Source organism: Mustela nigripes, chromosome 14, assembly GCF_022355385.1.
Source record: "Mustela nigripes isolate SB6536 chromosome 14, MUSNIG.SB6536, whole genome shotgun sequence".
Lineage (NCBI taxonomy): Eukaryota > Metazoa > Chordata > Mammalia > Carnivora > Mustelidae > Mustela > Mustela nigripes.
The window spans coordinates 87,949,717-87,973,285 of record NC_081570.1 but is presented as its reverse complement, the minus strand read 5'-3'; the positions used below and the strand labels follow the sequence as shown (position 1 = coordinate 87,973,285).

At 33.2% G+C, this 23,569-nt stretch overlaps 1 protein-coding gene across 1 annotated transcript in view; it reads left to right on the top strand.

The window, feature by feature from the left end:
• Nucleotides 1-23,569, top strand: part of COL11A1 (collagen type XI alpha 1 chain) — a 207,965-nt gene that overhangs the window by 95,372 nt on the left and 89,024 nt on the right. The window contains exons 19-31 of the mRNA XM_059377355.1: nt 367-420; nt 533-577; nt 1,805-1,858; nt 2,772-2,816; nt 3,068-3,121; nt 3,572-3,616; nt 9,046-9,099; nt 10,642-10,686; nt 10,875-10,928; nt 11,009-11,053; nt 16,084-16,137; nt 17,682-17,789; nt 20,589-20,642. Of these exons, the coding sequence (XP_059233338.1) occupies nt 367-420; nt 533-577; nt 1,805-1,858; nt 2,772-2,816; nt 3,068-3,121; nt 3,572-3,616; nt 9,046-9,099; nt 10,642-10,686; nt 10,875-10,928; nt 11,009-11,053; nt 16,084-16,137; nt 17,682-17,789; nt 20,589-20,642 (711 nt within the window). The remainder of the gene's footprint in view (nt 1-366; nt 421-532; nt 578-1,804; nt 1,859-2,771; nt 2,817-3,067; nt 3,122-3,571; nt 3,617-9,045; nt 9,100-10,641; nt 10,687-10,874; nt 10,929-11,008; nt 11,054-16,083; nt 16,138-17,681; nt 17,790-20,588; nt 20,643-23,569) is intronic.

Sequence of the window (23,569 nt, the reverse complement as noted above, 5' to 3'; positions counted from 1 at the left end):
GCATAAAAAATTTAAATTAAATTAAAATCACCGAAGTGTATCTCAGTTTAAAACAATCTTCAGCAAAATAATTTTCTACATGATATAGTTTGTAACAATTATGTGAAAATCATTTTAGGTATTTTTTTTTCCAAACCTTTTTGTTTTAAAAATTGAAGGAACTTTTTTTTTTTTTTTCTAGCACAGTCATATATAAAGTCAGTTAATGTAAAATTATGATTAATCTCTGCAGTGTTCTGAGAAGGACAAAGGAAGTATACATTTTCCTGCCAAGTTGTCTGTACATTCAGCAGGATAGCTGTAGGATAGACTTTTAAACATTCTGCTTTATTTCATTTTCTGATCATATTTATATTTATTTAATAGGGTGAACGGGGTCCCCAAGGTCCTCCTGGTCCTCCTGGAGAAGATGGAATGAGGGTATATTAAACTTAATTTCTTTTAGTAAATATTTGAAATGAAAATGTAAGAGAACAAAGAGTCGATACATTGTCTAATTGTTTTACCCTCCCATTTATTTTGTCAATGACAGGGAGAAGATGGAGAAATAGGACCAAGGGGTCTTCCAGGTGAAGCTGTAAGCAACTTCCTTTCTTTTTAAAATAATACTCTGTTTTGGAAGAATAGTGACTGGTGTACAAAGTCAATAATAAACTCAGGTGGCAATACAGTCTTATGTAAGCTAACTAACCAGGTAATTGTTATGGGAAAACAATTTCAAAGAAGGTGCTTAGAGCTTTGTTATAGAAAAACTCTTAGTCAATTGAAAGAAATGTGGAATAGAACATCTTTTCAGCCAAAAATCTTACCTAGTTTTTGTTGCTGTTTCTTTGTTTTATCTTATTTTTTAATATCATCAATAACTCCAGAATTTATTTATGTATTTAGGATAAATGGATCTTACAACCAGAAGAAACAAAAACTTAGGTGCCTAATATATATCAGATATAGGGATAAAATGTGCTAGATTATATTGTTTTTCCATTGAATTGTACAAATGAGGAAACTGATTTGGGAAGGTTTACCCAAAGCAAGTTAATCAAAAGACCAGACTAGAGCCAGGCCTCTTAATTTCAGTCCCAGCTTGTCACATTATAGAGCCTGTCAACTTAAAGGCATAATAGCTCAAGGGAATGGGAGAGGCAGTACATTACTATATTCATTTTTCTAAGGAAGGAAAAGAAGGTGGAGCAGATGGTGGAGGGGGAAAAAGAAGAGAAGAAACTGATTATGTTTCAAGAATAATAATTTTAAAAAATCTCTTAAGAAAATGATTTCTATTATCCACATAGGTAGTTTGTTTAAACACCTCTTTGTTTCTTTCCCTTTAAGAATATTATCTCAAGAAGAAATTTACCTAATATAAAACAAGTAAATTAGGATTTTTCAATTTGTATAGTCTATCTGATTGAATAACAAGATTTAATAAGATTCAGTGTTGCCATTTAAATAAAAAAATGACACAAAAGTGACAAAAAATATTAAGCTATTTCCATTTTTAAAATTTTCCAAGTGACTCATATGCAAATTTATAGATTCAAAGATCTACAGTGTATGTGCTAAAACTCCCTGTTACCCATTCTGACTTTTAGATCAGTCAGATATGAGATACCATATCAGTCAGATATGAGAGTCAAATATGAGATATTTGTCTTACATAAAAAAGGTATTTTAAACCCCACAGGCAGTGTGTTAATAGAAGCTGTAGAGATATTTTTACTCTAAACATTACATTAAAATTTCTTTGGATGAAGAAATGTATTTTGAGGGCATTTATTATGAGGACATTTTTTTTTCCTTCTAGGGTCCACGAGGTCTGCTGGGACCAAGGGGAACTCCAGGACCTACCGGGCAGCCTGTATGTATTGTTGGAAATATTAAAACAAATTTTTTTAAAGATTTTTTTTTTAAAGATTTTATTTATTTATTTGACAGAGAGAGAGATCACAAGTAGGCGGAGAGTCAGGCAGAGAGAGAGAGAGAAGCAGGCTCCCGCTGAGCAAAGAGCCTGATGCGGGGCTCGATCCCAGGACACTGAGATCATGACCTGAGCCGAAGGCAGCAGCTTAATCCACTGAGCCACCCAGGCGCTCCTTTTTTTAGAGATCTTATTTATTTAATTATTTGACAGACAAAGATCACAAGGCGGAGGGGCAGGTGGGAGAGGGAGGGGTGGGAAGCAGGCTCCCCACTGAGCAGAGAGCCCAATGCAGAGCTCCATCCCAGGACCCTGAGATCATGACCTGAGCCGAAGGCAGATACTTAACACACTGAGCCACCCAGGCGCCCCCAGATATTCCGGATTTTCTAGGAAAAGCTTGTTTTCAGACATTTTAAAGCTTAAGACCACAAAAGCTTTCAGTAGAGAGCAAGGTATTTACTGCTTTGTTGTATTCTAAGATGCTGCCTATCAGTTAAATCTATTATATTCTCCCCCATACTCCTTCTTTCTTTTGTCTTCTTTTTAGTTTATCTACTTTATTTGTTTCATGTTAAATTTCTAACATACAATGGAAAATGCTGTTATGAATACCATGGGGACTTGGATAGAAGAGTATAGATCTTGCCTTTTTCCTCATCTCTAAATCCTAAAATGATTTTTAGTTACTCTAGTCTAGTGGTTGTCATAGTATTAGGTTAATTTAAAAAAAAAAAATTCTGTTGTAGCATTTCAATGTATAAATATCCATATATATTAATATGTAATTACTTATATAAAATATTTGCATATATGTAAATATGTCTACAAAATTTTTTTTTCTTTATCGAAGGGTATTGCAGGTGTAGATGGCCCCCCAGGACCAAAAGGAAACATGGTATGTAGAAACCATCTGTAAAATAACTCATTTCTGCAATCTAGGTACTAACAAACCACTTTTGTTGCTAAATCTAAAAAATTTCTTACGACAGTTTGCTAAGTCCATTAGCTTCTGCTAGCACTAATATTTATGAGATTTTTCCAGATTCTCCATAGGGAAAACTGATTTGGGGACTGTTTTTCAATTGAGAAGAAAAAAAAAGAACTATGTGAAATAACCCTATTAAAGACTCTATTTTTCTCTGGCAGGGTCCCCAAGGAGAGCCTGGGCCTCCAGGTCAGCAAGGGAATCCAGGACCTCAGGTAAGTCCAAGCCACCTCAGCTCCTTTAGATATTGTGGTAGGATGGTTTCTTTTCATGAGAGCATAGACAGCCTTAGCATTCCTGGATCGGGTTAAAAATGTTTGCAACGTGAAAGAAGGAAGATAATTCTTTTTTTTCCTTTTTGAAAAATTTGAACAAATTTGCAGAGGCCCCTTTTTTCCAAGAATAAAATGAGTCATTCAGTGTTCATGAAATGCCAGCACGAATAGCCACACCTGCAGAAGGGTTCTGACTAGGATCGTATTACAGTCCCACTGCCAGAAGGGTAGCCTGTGTAAAATGCCTCACAGTGTTCCAAAACTTTCTGGGAAATGTGGGGAATGTATATAGATTCTCAGGACTCATTTCAAGGGAAGTTATTTTTCTATTTAAAAAATGTATTCTTATGATGCAGTTCCTGACATATGAAATAAATTCTTTTCACATAGGGTCTTCCTGGTCCACAAGGTCCAATTGGTCCTCCTGGTGAAAAAGTAAGTTACTCTGTGGTTCTGGTAATGCCTGGTCTCTGTGGTTCTGGTAATGCCTGGTCACCAATTTTGTGTTGTCAACCTTAGGCAGAAGCAAAGCCTGCCTTCTGTTTTTGATAAGATGTCAAGATGGCTCAGCACATAAGAAATTAATATGGAGTAAAACCTTGAGAGTACCATGAGAGGGGGGAAGTCATTCATACATCTCTGAACTATAAATGATAAAATTCACATAGTTCCATTTGGATAGCTTCCAAATGTGACATTCTCAGCTATATTAATTTTAGAAATGCAGTAGTATGAATGGAGTGTTTTCTCTTCATTTTGGTTCTTTTCTTTCTCATTGTTTAAAAAAATGTCATTCGGTTTGCCTGCGACAAAGGGTTTCTAGCAAGATCTGACTAAGGGAAAATTGTGAAGTTATCATTTTCACCATTTTTCATGTATAAATGGCAAAGGATGTTCTTGTTAATAACTCAATGTCTAGACCAAAACAAGAATAAATCTTTAATTAAAGAGATGTCTTTCTCCCTGATTTCTTCTGCTGGATTCCTTAAGTAATAGTTCCTGTCCTCTGTAGGTACAGTACATTGTTAGCTGGTTCTTTTTAATAATTTTTCCCCTTGTTCATTGTTTTCTGTAAACATGTTATTTTTTTTTAAATAAGCCGCTTTATTGGGGTATAATTTCACATCATAAAATTTCACTCATTCTGTGTACTTGTCAGTAGGTTTTAGTAAATTTACAGATCTGTGCCACAATCAAATTTTTTTCATGAATTTTTTTATTTTATTTATTTTTTATTATTTTGTTTAATTAGCCAGCATATAGTACATCATTAGTTTTTGATGTAGTGTTCAATGATTCATTAGTTGCATAGAACTCTCAGTGCTCATCACCACACATGTCTCCTCAGTACTCATCACCCAGTTATCCCAACCCTTCACTCCCCTCCCTTCCGTAACCCTCAGTCACAATCAAAATTTTAGATATTTATACCACCTCAGAAAGAAACCTTATGTCTATTTGCACTCTCTGTTCAATGCACAGATTTAGACAACCACTAATTTGCTTTCTGTCTCTGTAGATTTGCCTTTTCTGGACATTTAATATCAATGAAACCTATGAATGAATTTAAAATATGAATTTAATCACGTAAATGGATGTAATATGTGGCCTTTGTGTTTGGCTTCTTTCATTTGGCATAAAGTTTTCAAGGTTTACTCATGTTGTGGCATACATCAATACTTTTGCTCCTTTTTATTGCCAAATGCATTCCATTAATGGAATATACTACATTTTGTTACTTATTTAGCAGTTGATGGACTTATGAGTTGTTTACTCTTTTGAACTGTTATGAACAGTGCTTCTATAAATATTTGCATATAGGTCTTTGTGTGGACATATTTTGATTTCTCTTGGGTAGGCACCTAGAAGTGGCATTTCTGGGCTATATGGTAAATTTAATGCTTAACATTTGAAGAAGCTTCCAAACTATTTTCCAAGTAATTGCACCATTATTTCCTTCCTTTTAGCAATGTAGGAGAGTTCTAGTTTCTCCAGATCTTCATGGATGTTTGCTTTCCTTCTTAATTATGGTCACTCTTCTCAGCATGAAATGGTATCCTATTGTAGCATTAGTTTCATTCCCCTAATCACTAGTGATGTAGAGCATCTTTTCATGTGCTTATTGGCTATTTCTATATCTTCTTTGGTAAAATACCAATTCAAATACTTTGATAATATTTTAATTGAGTTACTTATTTTATTATTATGTTGTGAGAGTTAACATCAACTTTAAGTGATCTTTAAGCTACTTTTTTGTGCATATTTCCTATATAGCAAAGAGATCTGTTGGAAAGTGCCCCATGAATCAAAGATGTGCCAAAAGTGATTTCAAATTTTTACTTTAGACCAGAAATTTTAACTTGGACATCTTTTACCATATTTTAGATTAGCTCATCACGAGTCTACTGTATTTCTAATAAATTGTGTTTGAGCATGTCTGTTAAATTATCTACCATGCATTAAATTCCTAAGAGGAATTTGGTTTTAAGGTAAAATAGTATACCTGCATTATGTTTGTTGAGCCAAAGGTCAAATATAGCAACTGGTTCACTGTACTTGTGGTGGGAAGACAGCTGTCTTCAGCCCAAGCAGCTTCTTTTTCCAATCGGAATGTATGCAGCTTGTGGGTTCAAAGACAGTCTCTTTTCATCAAAAAAAGAAAGGAACTCAAGAACATGAGAGAAACATGTTCTATTTATACTGCATATATATTTTTATTTTGCATCTATATTAGTTTTATTTTCTTTATGATACACTGTATTCTATTCGTTCTGGCTTGAGAGCCTTATCTCCCAAATCTTGGTAAATGCTGTATCCAACTGGACCATGGTCTAATCTGACATATAAAATGTAAATATGGTCATATGTTTTAAATTTCCCCTAACTTGTATATTTTTGTCGTAAGTTATTATAGCCTGTGCTTTTATTATATTTGTGATAAGATATTTTATAAATGTGTTAATTAACTAAATTATAAAACAACTATATTCTTTATTCTAACATTTTGATAACATGAATATACTGAATATTTTCTATAGCTTGATTGATGTCAGTATTTATATCACTCATATATTAATTGCTTTAGAGAAAACAAATAGTATTATGTAACTCTATGAGTTAAGAATGAAATAACAAGACACAAAGTAAATTTCAAAGGCAAGGCCTTTGAAACATGGTATGGATCTGTGTTCACTTATACTCTAGCTCTGTCACGTATTAACATTGGCTAATTTACCCAAACTCTTTAGACAATGATACTTCATGAAATTGTTTGAGGCTTAAAATGGACTGTATATCCATTAAAAAAAAAAAAAAGACTGTGTATCTACCTACCTATCTACCTATAAATTATTTAACATAATGCATAGAAACACAATACATTTTCATTATTTTATTAAAATCTAAAAAAATATAATATGATATTCATGCATTCAACTTAAGTCCCAGCCCTCCAAGGAAACAACAGGTAGTTGAGAAAGAAGACAGAATGTTGTGCTATCACGGAGCTTCCATTCTGAAAGAGGTGGATTGATTTTAACTTTTTTTTTCTCCGAGTTTTCATTTAAATTCCAGCTAGTTACCATACAGTGCAGTGTACAATACAACACCTGGTACTCACTGTGACAAGTCCACTCCTTCATCCCCTCCTCACCTGTTTATCCCATCTGCCCACTAAGCTGCCCTCCAGTAATTATCAGTTTGTGCTCCATAGATAAGAGTCTCTTTCTCGGTTTGCCTCTGTTTCCTTTTTTCCCCCATGTTCATCTCTTTTGTTTCTTAAATTCTCCATATGAGTGAAATCACATGCTATTTGTCTTTCTCTGAGTAAATTACTTTTTCACTTAGCTTAATACTCTGTAGCTCCATCCATGTTATTGAAAGTGGCAAGATTTCATTCTTCTTTATGGTTAATATTCCACATTTTTATATATGTATATATGTGTGTTTTTATATATCCATATACATACACATATATATGTATACACATATATAGATGTGGTGTACATATACATATATATAGGTATATATATAGATATAGATATATATACCACATTTTCTTTATCCATTCTTCAGTCGATGGACATTTGGGCTCTTTCCATAATTTGGCTATTGTTGATAATGCTACTATAAACATCAGGTTCTTACTAACTATGTCTCCTAAAGCAAGGGAAGCACAGGCAAAAATAAACTATTGATACTTCATAAAAATTAAAAGCTTCTGCACAGTGAAAAGAAACAGTCAACAAAACTAAAAGGCAACCTACAGAATGGGAGAAGATATTTACAAATGACATATTTGATGAAATGTTAGTATGCAAAAAATATAAAGAACTTACCAACTCGACTTCCCCCCCAAAACTCAAATAATCCATTAAGAAATGGGCAAAAGGCATGAATAGACACTTTCCCAAAGAAGATTCCAGATGGCAAAGAGACACATGAAAACATCACTCATCATCAGAGAACTACAAATCAAAACTACAGTGAGATAATACCTCACACCAGTCAAAATAGTTAACTTAATTTTTAAAAAAAAATCTATTTATAGCTCAAGATTTTTAATATTTCTAGTTCCTTAAATATAGCAACAATAGAAAATCCATGTAGTATTGCTTATAGTTTATTGTCATAAAATATCACAGTTGCTGATAAGAATAATTAATGGAATAGTTCTGCATTTGTACTTTACATCTCATTTTGAAGAAATAGGACCACTGTCTTGAGAGCAAAATGTAATTTATGTGATAGACAGAATATTACCATTAAAAATATAATCGTTTACAATAGTTATTACATGTTAGATTACTTGACTAAAACTGACTTTGAAGAGTGGTAAATGGAAACATTTAAATCTTTAAGTGAGATGTAGTTATCTTCGGTTAGAAAATATAAATTGTTCAGTTTAAAGGTTATTGTCAAATTTTTTGTTGTTCTGTTGTGATTTAAGTTACACCTCTTGTAAACTCTTGATTATCAGTCTGTATAAATATAACACGTTTCCTAAATACTCTCTAGGAATGGAAACGGATATTGTGTCCAGTACCTAGGCTTGCTTATATAGCTTTTCCCTTTTAATTGTTTCTAAATTCTGCCTAATTACTTGACCAGTAAGCAATAATTGTTTGGGTTCTGGAGCCCTGAGAAGTTAATTATTCTCAGCAGAATGGCTGTCTTCCTATCAAGAAAAGTTTACTTCTTGTGGTAGTCATTCTTACCATGTTCCTACTGTAGTAATGGCATGTTACAAGACGTTTGAAACCATCCATGGTCAAAAAGAAACTAGAGTAATGAGTTGAATAGTTACTTGGGGTTAATAGTTGCACATTAGGTTATGTCCCTTGACATCAAAATATTAGATTTGTTTTTCTTTGTGTCCTATGAATAAGTGTCACATTATGATATATTTCTTAAAACATTTGAATAATTAGTTTTGTTCCATGAGTGTTACTGTATCATTATTTGAATTAGCACTTATTAATTTCTTTGGTGGAAATATGCAATGTTTACTTCTTCAATGGTATAAATCCATATATTCCTGACCTATATTGTTTTTCTTTTTATTCTCTAAGTTCTAGTTTACTATGGTAGGCAAAAACTAATTTGTAAATTTAAAAAAAGATACATTTAGGACTATAAAGCAGGTGAAAAACTAGCATGCTTTTGGCATATGTCAGATTTGGTTTTCATTTATCTCAATACAATGTTTTCTTCATATATCTAAAAGTCATTTAAATGTTTATCGCCTATAGATAAAAGCTAGAGAATTATTAAGAATTTTATTAATAGTATATTCCTATGTAAAAGTCAGACTTTTCATTATTCTCACTTTTTAAAATAGAATATTCTTTTTTTCTATCTGAAAGGGTCCACAAGGAAAACCAGGCCTTGCAGGACTTCCTGGAGCTGATGGTCCTCCTGTAAGTAATAGTTACTTGTCATTAAAATTTCTATAAATTATCTTCAAAAATAGATTTTACATGTATTTTAAAGGTTTTTTTTTTAATTTATTTATTTGACAGACAAAGATCACAAGTAGGCAGAGAAGCAGGCAGAGAGAGGAGGAAGCAGGCTCTCTGAGAGCCTGATGCGGGGCTCGATCCTAGGATCCTGGGATCATGACCTGAGTCGAAAGCAGAGGCTTTAACCCACTGAGCCACCCAGGCGCCCTGGTTCACATGTATTTTAGAAGTAGATTTTCTGAAGTCAGTGATAAAAACAAATTGAACCAGTAATGAAACATTGATCCCTCTAAAATACCATTTCATCATGTCACTTACATATTACAAAATCTTTAAGGATCATTCAGTAGTCCTTGGATAAACTCATTCTAGTACTCTGATGCCAGAATCTCAAGATTGTCCTACTTCCTCATAAACCATCAGTTCCAGGCAAATAGATCTACTCCCTTTCTCTCGGGATGCTCAAAATGTCTTTATTGGTATACATTTCTTGTGGTCTTTTTTTTTTCCCCATGGAAAGCATTTTCCCATTCTCTCTTAAAGTCCATGTTTCCTGAGGGTCCAGGAGTAATTTCTCACCATTTGTAAATTTCCTTAACCATCTTCCATAAAAATTCTCCAACCTTCAGAAATTTCTATATGCTAGAAATACCATGTAATTATACCCAATGCATAATAATAAAAATGTGTAATTATATCTGTAACTGATTTTCTTTAAAGATCTTATTTATTTATTTGTTTGTTTGTTTGAGAGAGAAAGACAGAGATAGTGACAGAGATACTGAGAGAGAGTACAGGCAGTAGGAGAGGGAGAAGCAGGCTCCCCACCGAGCAGGAAGCCAGACATAGGTCTGGATCCCAGGACCCTGGGATCATGACCTGAACCAAATGTCCACCTGACTGAACCACCTCAACATTTCAGCAATTGTTATTTTAAAAAATTTGTTATTTACACTTATTTTTTTCTCCTCAAACTACTTATATATTTAGCTGAGATCTAAAATTTTTACTGGATATAATTGTGATGGAGTTAAACATTTTTGCTTACTGACTTTCAATAATTTTGTTATTAACACTTTCAGTATTTGTGATCTTGCTATGTTTTCTAATGTCCCATTCATATGCCTTAGCTGCCTTTTAAAGATGCATGTTTGATTATTTGATCAATATGCAAAATAGAAGTTATATTGAAACAAGAACTAATTGATACTGGGATTGAATTGTTGATGAACATTCTGTATTGTTTCATGTACTTTTTCCAGACTTTCAAATACATTATGTAGTTGGTGAAACATATCCATGAAATATAACCTTGTTATGTTTCCTTCAAAATGCTACAATTTCCAATGTCATTTAAAGCCATATGTCCCGGTGCAAAAGGTTCAGTATCTTTTGCAACATTAGATTAGAAAAATTAAAAAAAGAAAGGAAAAAACTTCATAATGTTATAGACTACCATTAATATTGAATCTTAACAGTATTATGTTTTCCTAAATATAGGGTCATCCTGGAAAAGAAGGCCAGTCTGGAGAAAAGGGTGCTCTGGTATGTTACAAAGTATCCATGTAAATGCTCTGTCACCTTATGTCTAAGAGAAAATCTCTTACTTTGGTCATCTCTACCAACAGTAGAAAAATGCCATATTCTTGTAGATTATTTGGTAAAATTATAGTGTGTGAATGAATAGCACTTTCAATGTATTATATATTTAAATAACAATGGGTCTTTTTTAGGGTCCTCCTGGCCCACAGGGTCCTATTGGCTACCCTGGTCCCCGGGGAGTAAAGGTAAATGTTATTTTTTTTCACACCATTTAATTTGAATGTAAAATATTATAATCATTTAAGTTTTCTAATTTATTCCATAGGGAGCAGATGGTGTCAGAGGTCTCAAAGGCTCTAAAGGTGAAAAGGTAAAATATAATTTATTTAGGTGATTTTAATTGCCATATATCTATTAGCCCCCCAAATTTAAATTTATTCAACAGACATTTCCTTTCCCAATATATTAAATAATTACTTGATACCAGACAATGAAAGCCTGATTTTCTTTTTTGAAAAAAGATTATACCTTGGGGTGAGGACTAAATTATAGAACAGAAGCAAAGATATGTCATAAATAGAATTAATTCTGTATCCTTTTTTTCTTACATGTGTTTATCTTTTATAAAACATAGAGTTGTTTTATAAATAAATTAATGACAGGATTTACACAATATCTAGTTGTATGCATAACAGAGGAATGTTTATTCCTTTCTTTCTTTGCTAAAATCCTCCAAATTCTTAAGCTGGAATGCAGTACAAAAGTTAGAAGTACCCTAAGTCCATTGGAGGAAGAGGAAGTCTTTATACATTATACTGTATGCAAAGCAAAAGTATTAATGGGAAGGAAATAAACATTAAAACTAGGCAGAAGTGGATAAAAGAATGTGGGATTTTTTATAGAGCATTTGTAGTTTGTCTTTGTTTGACAGAAAGAGAGCGAGAGAGGGGACACAAGCAGGGGGAGTGGGAGAGGGAGAAACAGGCTTCCTGCTGAGCAGGGAACCCGAAGTAGGACTCAATTCCAGGGTTCTGGGATCATGACCTGAACCGAAGGCAGATGCTTAACGACCGAGCCACCCAGGTGCCCCATGCTTGTCTTTGGACAAAGAAACAGAAATTGAGATTTTGTTTTTTACATAGATGCTTAATGTCAGTGTAGATCCCCCAAATCCTTCAGTGATTATGTTAAAATAAAATGGCATTACTCACAGTCAGTATTGTTAATGCTTACTATAATATTACATTTAAAAGTTAGAGTTTAAAATAAAATATTTGTAGCTTTGTTGAAAAATTAATGTAAATTTGGTTTTAAGGATAACTTTATTCCCATAGGCATAATGTTACAAACACAGACACAGACATACACACAGACACAGACATACACACAGACACAGACACACACAGACACAGACACACACAGACACAGCACCTTATGTGGATTTGACATCAATAAGGAATGGATAACAAAAAAGGATGGACTTCTATCCATTGTATTTTATTTTTCTAAAAAAATAAAAAGTAACTGACACATTGTCAAGTTATGCAGTTATATTCAGTTCTATTTTATGAAAAATGTCATGCGTTTGAAATGAACTCAGCTACTTTAATGGGAATCCCAATTCATTCTTACCATCACAGAAGAACTTGAGGATATAATGTCTTGCTGAGCACAATGACTGATCAAATAGGGTTGAACTTGTAATTATTTGCAGGTGACCTGTGCACACATATATGTATCATCTGTGGAATTTTTCTTGATTTTTAAAAAATATTTTATTTATTTATCTGAGAGAGAGAAACAGATAGTGAGAGAGAGCAGGAATTGGAAGGAGAGGGAGAAGCGGGCTCCTCGCCAAGCAGGGAGCCCTACTCAGGGATCAATCCCATGACCCCGGGATCATGACCTGTGTCGAAGGCAGACGTTTAACGGATTGAGTCATCCAGGCACCCCTGGAATTTTTCTTGTTAAGACATTTAAGTATCAATTCAAATTTGTCTCTGGAATAAGTGTCTTCCATTTTTTCAACCTTTTTTTTAGGAAAGCCAGTGTTTAAAGGAAAGGTGTTTAATTGGGATGGGAAAGTTGTGAGCTTGGTGGAAAAAGGGGTAGTGGCAATATGACAGAGGTAAATAAAATTACAGATGACGAGATACATGTGAAGAGAAACAGCCAGGAAAAAGAAAATGTATACAGCTTATGTGTAGAAAAACAACTTGAGATTATTGGTTGTTTTCAATGGTGTATAGTCTCAAAAGCAACAAGTAGATATGGAGAAAAAGAACTGAAATTTTAAGTTGAGAGTGGAATTTCTGAGTCCCAGTGATAGTTCTCATACTAACTGGACTGGTAAGCTCAGGCACATTGTCTCGTTTCACTAGGTTGTATTTTCAATCTATAAAATGAGAACTTTTTCCTAAAAAAAATCGCTCAGGTATTTTTCAGCTATACCTTTTATTTTATCCTTTATTTTATTTCATCTGTTATTTTATCTAATCTAGTTTAGAGAAATTTTATATAAAAGTTAGCGGAAACTTTTTCCTAAGGATGAGTTGTCCCTATTTTTAGGCTCTGAAAAATCATTAAATCTTTATGAATTTTAATACCTGTTGTTTATTTTGTCTCCTGAGTACATATTATAATGGACTATCTTTAAAGACATAAGGAAGTTGAATTTTTTTTTTCTTTTTACACATAACAACATTAATTGTTAACTAAAGGTGAAATAGTAAGTACCCTAACTAGGATTAAAATTCTCCGTTGTTCAGATAGATGTGTTCCTTAGAACTTAAGCAACATAATCCAATGAACCAAATGGCATAGATGAATTCCTCTTTTACGCATATTCTAAAACTGTTTCCTTTTTTCTTTGCCGAAGATTAATGTAGACCTAATAGTTTTAGGACTGGAAAACTTAGTAAGTTGATAGTGTCACTTGTTTTTTAAAACACCACTTGTTGTAAGGATATACCTAACATTTAGGTCATCTAATTTATTTCTTACTTGCTTCTCTACTTTATTTTCTAATTGTGAATGTATTGAGAATGAAAGTGTCACAGAAATAGCATCTAGTCCACTATTTTTTCTCCTGAAACAAAAATTTCTGCCTGGAAAAATCCCAAAAACTGTTATTGATTTTTTTACTTCAATTGCAGTGTTCTTTAAACTAAATTTGGCAACTGTGTAATTACCTTTCTCTCTAGGGAGAAGGTAATGAAGACAATAGTCAATAGGAAGTTAAATGGTCATTTTCAGCTTTTAAGCCTCTATTACTGCCCAGTTGCATTCAGTATAGAGAGGATCCTACATACATGGCTACTTATAGCCAGAATGTTGAAAACCTCATGCCTTTGTCTTAAAGGAAATTTCTAGACCTGTTAGAATTTTTAAGTTTAGGCAAAATACCAGATTGAATCCCTTTTCTAGGTTTAGGTCTCATATATTCATAATTATCTGACATTTTATGGACCTTAACATACCTTGCTAAACACACACTAAGGTGTGTTCATTTAGTAAATGTCCATTTAGTTAACGTTTATTAAATATCATGGTTATAAAGGATCAAAAATGTACTAGGCACTGGAGGTGTAGAGGTTAATTAGACAGAAATCTTTACTTCTACCATTTAGTAAAAGAAAGAACTATGATCTCCTAAGTGCAGAATGGGATGTTGTTAAAATAGTAAATGCTCAGAGGGAGCCCACAGGATAGAGGGATTAATTTTAGGGTGAGGGTTGGGTAGAGATTGAAGTCTTGAGAAATTTCATAGCAGAATTATGAACTGAGTCTTGAAAGAAGAGTGGAGGTAAACAGAGGTAGATGGAGGAGATAAAGGATTTGGAGGTGTGAATATGATAATGGCCACCAATGCAAGAATTATAAGTGGAGGAGCGCTTGGGTGGCTCAGTCCATTACATGTCTCAGGATCCTGGGGTCTAGCCCTGTGTGTGGCTCCCTCCTCAGTGAGGAGTCTGCTTCTGTCTCTGCCCACCCCCCAAATAAATAAATAAAATCTAAAAAAAAAATTACAAATGGAAATATAGGTAATTAAGTTTTTTCTCGTACTCAATGGCAGGGTGTTGTTGGGTGGGGGTGAAAGGGACATTCGAGACCAAAGATAAGACTGCCAAAATGAACAAACAAGGGTAGATCATGGTTAGGAGGGAGCGAGGTTGGCAGCTTATATTCATAATTAGAAGTTTGGAATCATTAAGGTGCTTTAAAGTAAAAATTGATGTGATCAATTTTGGTTTTTTATAGACTTCATTTGGCAGCAGGATGTGGAAGTAAATGTGCCAATCTTGCTATCTCTATTCACATACTCGACCTGACATGTTTTTTCCCCAAACTCTGCAAGTCACATCATTTTCTAATTCCTAATTAAGATGCTAACTTCTCTGTCAAACCTTCTTCAGTTAACTTCTTGCCTCACTCCAAACACCGGAACCACCACCACCACCACCACCACCATCATCATCATCATCATCAACATCATCATTTCTTTCTTCTCTGAACACCATTCTACTCCATTTGTACCAAAATTAATGCAAATGTTATACCTTCAGTTTTTATTGTTAAAACAAATATCTCAAAATACTCCGTAGTACTCTGAACAGAGTAATGCTCAATTAATGCTATTGAAAAATTGAATGGTTATTCCTTAGCAATTTATTTTTTTTTATTTAATTTTCTTGAAATTAAGAGACAGCAAGTTTGTTCATAAAGCTTAGTTTTAAAAGTCTAGATTTCATTAAGAATGGTATGAAATATTGCCAGAGTCAAAATATCTGCTCTCTTTGATTAAAGAAGGCCCAATTTTCAGTATTATTGGTCTGTTGTGATAATGAGCATTCTCAGTGTATATCTAAAAGATAATAACGGTTTGCTTATTTTTTATCTGAAAGAGATTGTAATATCGAAGACAAGTTGAGCTAGAAGGCACTTATCTAAAGGATGTGATACAAAATATATGATATAATATTCTTTGGTATGAATTAGTAAATCTAAAGGTAAAGACATTTTATTTGGTTGTCAAATGTTCTTGTATTCCAAAGTTAAAATGATAATTTTTAAATTATTTTAATATTTATTCTTTCTTTGTTCAAATTGCATAGGATATTGGCTGTTATAAAGAGAATGGTTATTTTTCCCATAAGATAAAGAAGATTTAATGGATACATTTGAGAAAAATTTCCTAGAGTAACTTAGAGCCATGTAACAATAGGAAATGAGAGCATATGGGTGATAAAGGTTAAAATAGACAGAAGGAAGTTTCACAACATGACTCACATTTCTCAGAACAATTTTCCCTAAATTATCATTGTTCATATTTTATATAGCCATATTTTAGTTTAATTCGAACAAATCATTCAACACGTGTTTTATTACTTCTATTTTTAGGGTGAAGATGGTTTTCCAGGATTCAAAGGTGACATGGGTCTTAAAGGTGATAGAGTAAGTAAGAAGAAAATTCATACCAGAACATAAACTTATGTGTGTTTGTATGTGTGCTGTGTGTATGTATAATCTTATATTTAAATATAGCAAGCACAGGATAAATAAAGGTATTCATACTATCTGAGACTTTGCTTCTTTGTTTTTATGTGAAAATTAGACATGTTAGTTTTTATGGAAGCAATATGGTCTTTCAGATATTATATTAAATTTCCATGTGTTCTGTAGCCTATACGCATGTGTGTATATAAAGTTGAATAGTATTGTTTATAATTTTTTTTCTAAGTTGATGCTCAAATTGCTTAAAAGGTGTAGTTTTATAGGTTTCTTCTAAATTTTGTAGTCAGATGTGTTGCTTGGAAATCATATATCTGCAACTTTCTTGAACTTCCATTATTAGTGATCTTGAAGTTTTGATTGAAAAAGTGGTGTACTTTTTTTCTGGTAATGAGTGTCTAGAAAACAAACAAAAATGTGAGTTCCCTAAAGGAAACTAAGCTGTGTTTTATTGGGAAGAATTATTTTATATCTAACACAATAATACCTGATATCAAAGAAGCATACTTCAGAATATTTTTGTTTCGCTAAAAAATACGTAATGTCTGTTTCCAGAATGGGGGTAATAACTTACACATTTCAAGGTGACAACCAAAGTCTAAAATGGAGACATTTTTCATGTGTTCCAAACAGTGATTTCAAAAACTGCTATTGTCAGAAAGGAAAATTACTTTTTTCTCCTAACCTGCTAGGTTCTTAGTTTGGGGCCCTGTAAAATTAGATTGACAAAAGACAGATTAACAAGAGAACAACAAACAGAAGGTTTCTAGCATGTGCCTCATGCGTATATGCGGGAGCACTCCATGATAATTAATTCAAAGCAGGTGGTTAGAATGTGGGCTTATCTGGATTTTAGCAAAGCACGAATGCATTTTTAGAGACATGACAAGGAAAAGGACTTTGAGTTTGTAGGACTGCAAATTGAAGGAAGGTAGATATATGGAAGAGCAATTAGATAAAGGCTAATTAGTAGAATTTGTCATGTAGACTCCTCTGGTGTCTAGCAGTCTCCAGTGATTAACTTTTGTCCTTTGTTGTAGAGAGGGAAGGGATGGCTCCTTTGCAAATTTGTATCTTGCTTTTAGCATCTTCTTTGGCTTCTGCTGCTTCTCAATTGCCTTCAACTCAAAATAATCTTCATGCCCAAGTGGCATATTTTGGGTTTGATTATTCTGTCACCCTCCACAATCTAACCATGATTTTTACTTTTTTCTTTCTTTCTGCAACACAGATGCATTAAAATTACTTTACTATGAAACATGGCAACACTGGACTTCTGTAGGTTTTCAAATGTCAGATTATATTAAGTTGTTTACTTACTAATGGAAAGATTGATGAAATCAAAGATTTTCACACCTCTTTGTCCTAAATAAAAAAATGAGTCAACAAATGAGGAGTTGGAAAATATGACTTTTTGATACACTATAATTTCTATTATTCAGTCTCCAGTGTATTTGAAATTATAAGAATGTTCCTCTGTGTTTCAGGGAGAAGTTGGTCAAGTAGGTCCAAGAGGAGAAGATGGCCCCGAAGGACCTAAGGGTCGAGCAGGTCCAACTGGAGATCCTGGTCCTTCTGGTCAAGCAGGAGAAAAGGTCAGTGAACAACTTTAAATTCCCAGGTGCTCTTGCAGATGATATTTCATTGTCATTTAAAATATTTTTAGTCATCCATGTCAGAAATCTAGAGGATTCAATGACATTTCAAGCATATCCATTTACTGTTACGAGTACAACCATGAAATGGGTCCATTATCCTTTTTTACTCTCCCTTGTTGTCCATCCGCTCTGTTCTCCTTGGCCATGTAGAATCAGCAGCAATTCAAGCTCTTCCACATTAGAGACGAAGAATTTGAGTTTGATTAACAAAGGATCAAGAAATCAATGAAAGATGGGCAGCTTATGGTTTCGGAAGAAGTAGAATGATCTTTGCTCCTCAAGCCAAAATGTACACTTTCTATTTTTTTCACATAAACATGCATTTCACAGAGCAAGTGTTTTTAAAAAATGCTGTTGTCCAAGCCCAACTTCAGAAGACTTTAATTTTAGTCTGGGGTTAACATAAGCATTGCTATGTTTTAAAAAACATCCCCAGATAATTCTAATACTCATTGGTTTCATAGCCATGGTGCTGTAAGTAATATGTTAAAAAATATTTTCAACCATTATATTTATATTTACATTTAATATTACACAACATTGAAATTTTGCCTTCATAGTGTATTTATTGATGTGAACACCTTATAAATGTAACTATGACGTTAAATTAAGAAAGAACAAGAAATGTCTGTGGCAAGTGTTATCCTATTGCATACACTAAGGAAAAATATAAATAACAATTATTTTTTGGTGGTGTAATTCAGATGATTTCCTTTCTTATAATATGTATGTCTACTTTCCAAATCTTCTGTATTGAGCCCTCCATTATTCTATAAAATACAGAAATTCCATGCCACTTAAGAAGATTTTAATTTTCCTTCTTGCTATCGTGTCTCAGAAGAAAAATGTATGAAAAAAATATATGAAGAAAAAATTATTCACACACTGTGATTAGAGAAGTAAGAAAACATTTCCTCATGTCATTAGGACTCCTGATGTAGTGGTTCTTCTACAGGTTTACCCTCCCAACTGCCACCTGTGAACTGCTGCATAATGTTATTGCGTTTAGGCGGGGGAAGCAAAGAGTGGGCAAAAATAGGGGCTTACAAAGCCCGATGACCCTTCCACTTCAAGTACTCCCGTGCCAATAGCTGTAGATTATTCTGAACCTTCCTCTCATCCTTGCTCTACTTTATTCTGTGTAAATGATTCCCCCATCTCTTCAGAAGCATCAGGACTTTATTCCACAGTTCTTCATTTTTAGTATTTCATTATTATTTTCCCTTTATTGAAGTTGCCTATCACCATATTGAAAATGCAAACAAATTTTCTGTCTGGATTTATTTTGAAATGACTCTGAAGTCAATAAGAGTTTATATTATAATACAGTAATTAACATAGGACACAAAGCCTTTGTGAGCGCAATTAGAGAATTTCATTAACCTTGAAATCAGTGACATAAAACCGATATGATAACAATATATCCAAAGGGACATCATTATAAGCAAGATTTTTAGGGCTTGTTTGCATATTTTCCATCTGAAGTCTTCTTACCTATGCAATGTTGATCTTGAATCAGACAACTCTTTAGTTCAATCTCTAGAAACAGGATCATAAACTATATTCCTGTTTTCTTGCCTTGATGTATCTAGTAAAATATTTATTGTTTATAAAGTTACTGTTCATCTTATACCATTATCTGTAGTTATCCGGATTTTTGTTTTTTTGTACTTATTTTGTTTAAATATATATTGGAAATAGTGATATTATGTGCTTACTAATGTCTAAGAGTTTGGTAAATAATATTTTATATATGAACTGTGCTTTTATAAAATCTTGAAGAAAATAAATCACAGTAAAATTCCACAAACATATTTGATTCAAGTCATTCAATTTAATTCAGTTTTCTCTCTGCCTGTATTTTGAAATTAATGCTTTGTTCTTCTAGGAGCAATTTTCTTAGTGCAATACTTTAAACCTCTTGGTATTTGTTACACCTCTTTGGACTTTGCTGTAATTCACCATTTGTTTTAGCACTTTTAGATTGAAAGGCAGTATTGAACTGGAACAAAATTTTGGTTCATTTAAGTCCTCACCTGCACGAATTAATGCTCTACAATTAATGCTCTATTTAGCTGTAATTTGCAACATTTGATATATCTATTTACCCAGATTTATCCAGAATTTTTAATAAAAGAAGAAACGTTGCTCAAAAATTAGGTCAGAATTTCTTGTAGTTATTTAAATTACTCAGTGAGAAATAGTTAAATAACTCATGATTGCTTGCTTTATTTATATTTACAATGAGAAATGAAATAATTTTATCAAAAAGATTCACTTTAATTGAAATGATAAAATCTAAATGCAGTTCTAACTACATCAACTAATTTTAAATAGTTTTAATTTTGAAAAACTCAGTTGAAAAACTTTTTCTTTATTCTTGCTTAAGTTGAAAAACTCAAGTTGAAAAACATTTTCTTTATTCCTGCTTGAGAGTTCTGAAAGAGCCCTAGAATTCTCTTTATCTCAGGGTTCTGTGTCCCCAAAGAAGGCACAGTCACTTACATAGAAGTTAAGTTAGCAAACATTATAGAATTAGAAATATGTCCAAAGCAATTTTTCCCTATTCAAATGAGGAAATATAATGTAAGTAAACTATGGTGAAAACTTGTAAACCTTCCTTTCTGGTATTCATATATGTGGTTCTGACTTTTAGAAAAATCACTAAACTCATAATTGGAACTTAATTCAACTTAGAATTTTTATTTGTCATTATTATTTTTTTTTTAACTTTAGGGGAAACTCGGCGTTCCAGGATTACCAGGATATCCAGGGAGACAAGGTCCAAAGGTAAAACAATTAGCTTGATTTTTTCCACATTTGTAGAAATTAATCACACATAATTACCTTTCAGTTTGTAACCTAAAGATGATAAATCCTTAAAATATAGTTTCATAAGGGAAAGACATGGCGTATGTGGGTACCTGGTGTGCAGGGAACTCAGAGAGCGTAGGTGATTATGGATTGGAGGATTTTAGCATGCAGAGTCATGAAAGGAAAGCACAGTCAGTTACTTCCAGGGTGACATCCTAGTATATCTAAAAGTTATAATGGGGATGATATGTGATGCAGACTAGCTTTTGATTTCATTTCCAGTACCCTAAGGGTTGGAATTTCCAGTTGTAGCTTTAAAAAAAAAAAAAAAGAAAAGAATTGTAGTAACATGTTTCATCATCTTTATTTTGCCTCATTTCCACAGTATTTGTTTCCTAGGGCTACTGTAACAAATCTCTATAGACTTGGTGACTTAAAACAATGGAGATTTACTCTCTTACAGTTCCTGTGACCAGGAGCCTAAAATCAAGGTGTCAGCAGGGTCCCCAGCCCCTCCAAAAGTTCTAGGGGAGAGTCTATCTTTGCCTCTTCTAGTTTCTGGTAGCCCAGGGTGGTCCTTGGTTTGTATCTGATTATCTGTAGTCTCTACTGCCTTCACATAGCCTTTTTTTTTCTCTCTCTGTCTTTTCTTCTGTCTCTTATAAAGACACTTGTCCTTATACTTAGGGACCACCTGGATAATCCAGGATGATCTCATTTCAAGATCGTTCACTTAATGTACACCTATGAAGACCTCTTTTTCCCAATAAGGCAACATCCAAGTCCCAGAGATTTGAATATTGGATATATTGATTTGGGGCCACCATTCCATCTATGACAGAACTCAAGTGCTACTTTTAACTATTTGAAATATACATATTTTAAGCATAAAGATGGATGGTTTTAAATATAGGTTTACTTTGGTGACTACTTTTCCTCAAGCTAATCCTAAAACTTTGTCAAAGCTGCACTTCATGTATTGACTAGTTAATTAAAGTGGTCAAATAAAGGGTGCCTGGGTGGCCCAGTGGGTTAAAACCTCTGCCTTAGGCTCAGGTCATGATCCCAGGGTCCTGGGATCGAGTCCTGCATCCGGCTCTCTGCTCAGCAGGGAGCCTGCTTCCCCCTCACTCTCTGCTTGTCTCTCTGCCTACTGTGATCTCTGTCTGTCAAATAAATAAATAAAATCTTTTAAAAAAAGTGGTTAAATAAATTAATACATACATTTTGGTTATTACTGTTAAGATGGATATATGCCCATGCAATTATCTACCTATCTATCATCTATCTATTTCTATCTTTCTATCTCTCTATTTCCTTTTCCTCTGTTTGACCCATTTATGCTTGACAGGTATAGTACATGAGGATAAATCCTATTTATATAATAATCCCCAAACATATTTATTAATAAGTTTCACAGATAATCATTGGGAAACCAGAATGTTTTTCCTCTTGACAAATGTGAACTGCATAATATTTGTGTTTGTTCGTTGTCATGTGATGACAATATATTAGGCTTGCTGTGTGTGGCTTTGTTTTATAATTTTTCCATTGGGTTTCTAGAAAATATGCATTTCCTTGTAGAGTAAGAAGTAAACATATATTTGAGCTCTTCTAAAATGAGAGTCAATTCATTTGTGATTTAAGAATAACAGGAGCATCATTTAAAGGTTTCTAACTACATTTAGAACATTGATTAGTAAGTTTTACCTTTTAAATATTGTCTCTAATAAACTGCTCTGTTTCCTAGTTTCTTTCCTCTCAAATGTCAAGCATTTTCAAAAGTATTCTGTAAAAAAAGACATTCCCTGCAAAATCCACAACCTTAACCTATCCATAGATTGCTTGAAGAGTTCTTGATCTAATTACCACGTTGAACTGCAGTTGTGGAGTTTTGATTTAAAAACAGAAAACCGTCATATTACTTGAATGAACACAATATTCCTTTATTTGACATTCTTATTTTCTTCTGTTTTTTTTTTCCCAAGACAATACTTTGTTCAATATTCTTTGAGTTATTTTTATTAACAAAATGCAACAGAATAATTGGAGAGAAATCCATCTTCCTTCAAACGTTTTTCTTTACTCTTTAGCCAAAATGTCTGAAACTTTGGTTTTTATTTTTTTAATATTACTTTTCGCTATAACAACTTTCTTATGACCAAAAATGATTTATGTTTCTTGGTCCCAAAACAAAAAATAATGGGGTCATCAAAGATCAAAGATAGCTTTACATTTTTTTCCTATGTGGAAACTAATGAATTTTGAATAGATTTAAATCTGTATTGTACTAAAAGTGAAATTTGGCTGCTAATCTCTTTTAGGAGATTTAAGGGCTATAATTAGACAATATAACGTATTTGATAACTTTCTAACAATATAAATCACAATGGGTACTTGAGAGTTGCACCTCTGTAAGTACTATAAAATGACAGTTACTTCAAAAAGTAAAATCTAGTTTAACTATTTATTTTAGGATTTTATTTTATTTTATTTATTTTTAGGATTCTTTATATTTAATACAGCATTTAAATAATTTTGAAAGTTTCACAGTTGGTGGGCCAATTTCATCATTAACCTTTGACTTTTGGGCATTTGTTTGTGTTTGTTCTTTCCTTTTAAAAGCATTATAATGCCTTTTCATGGAAATTGTATATTTTGGTGGTAACCCCTTATGTGAGAAAAGAGGAAGAATATGCCCATATATTATAAACTGTTTAGTTGGTGGTTTGGGCATTTTTATTCTTTTCCTATAAGTTGCTTAGAGCAGAAACTATGTAAGAAAATAAATTTATTAAAAATAAAATTGATGGGGGCACCTGAGTGGCTCAGTGCGTTAAAGCCTCTACTTTCCGCTCAGGTCATGATCCCAGGGTCCTGGGATCAAGTCCCGCATCGGGCTC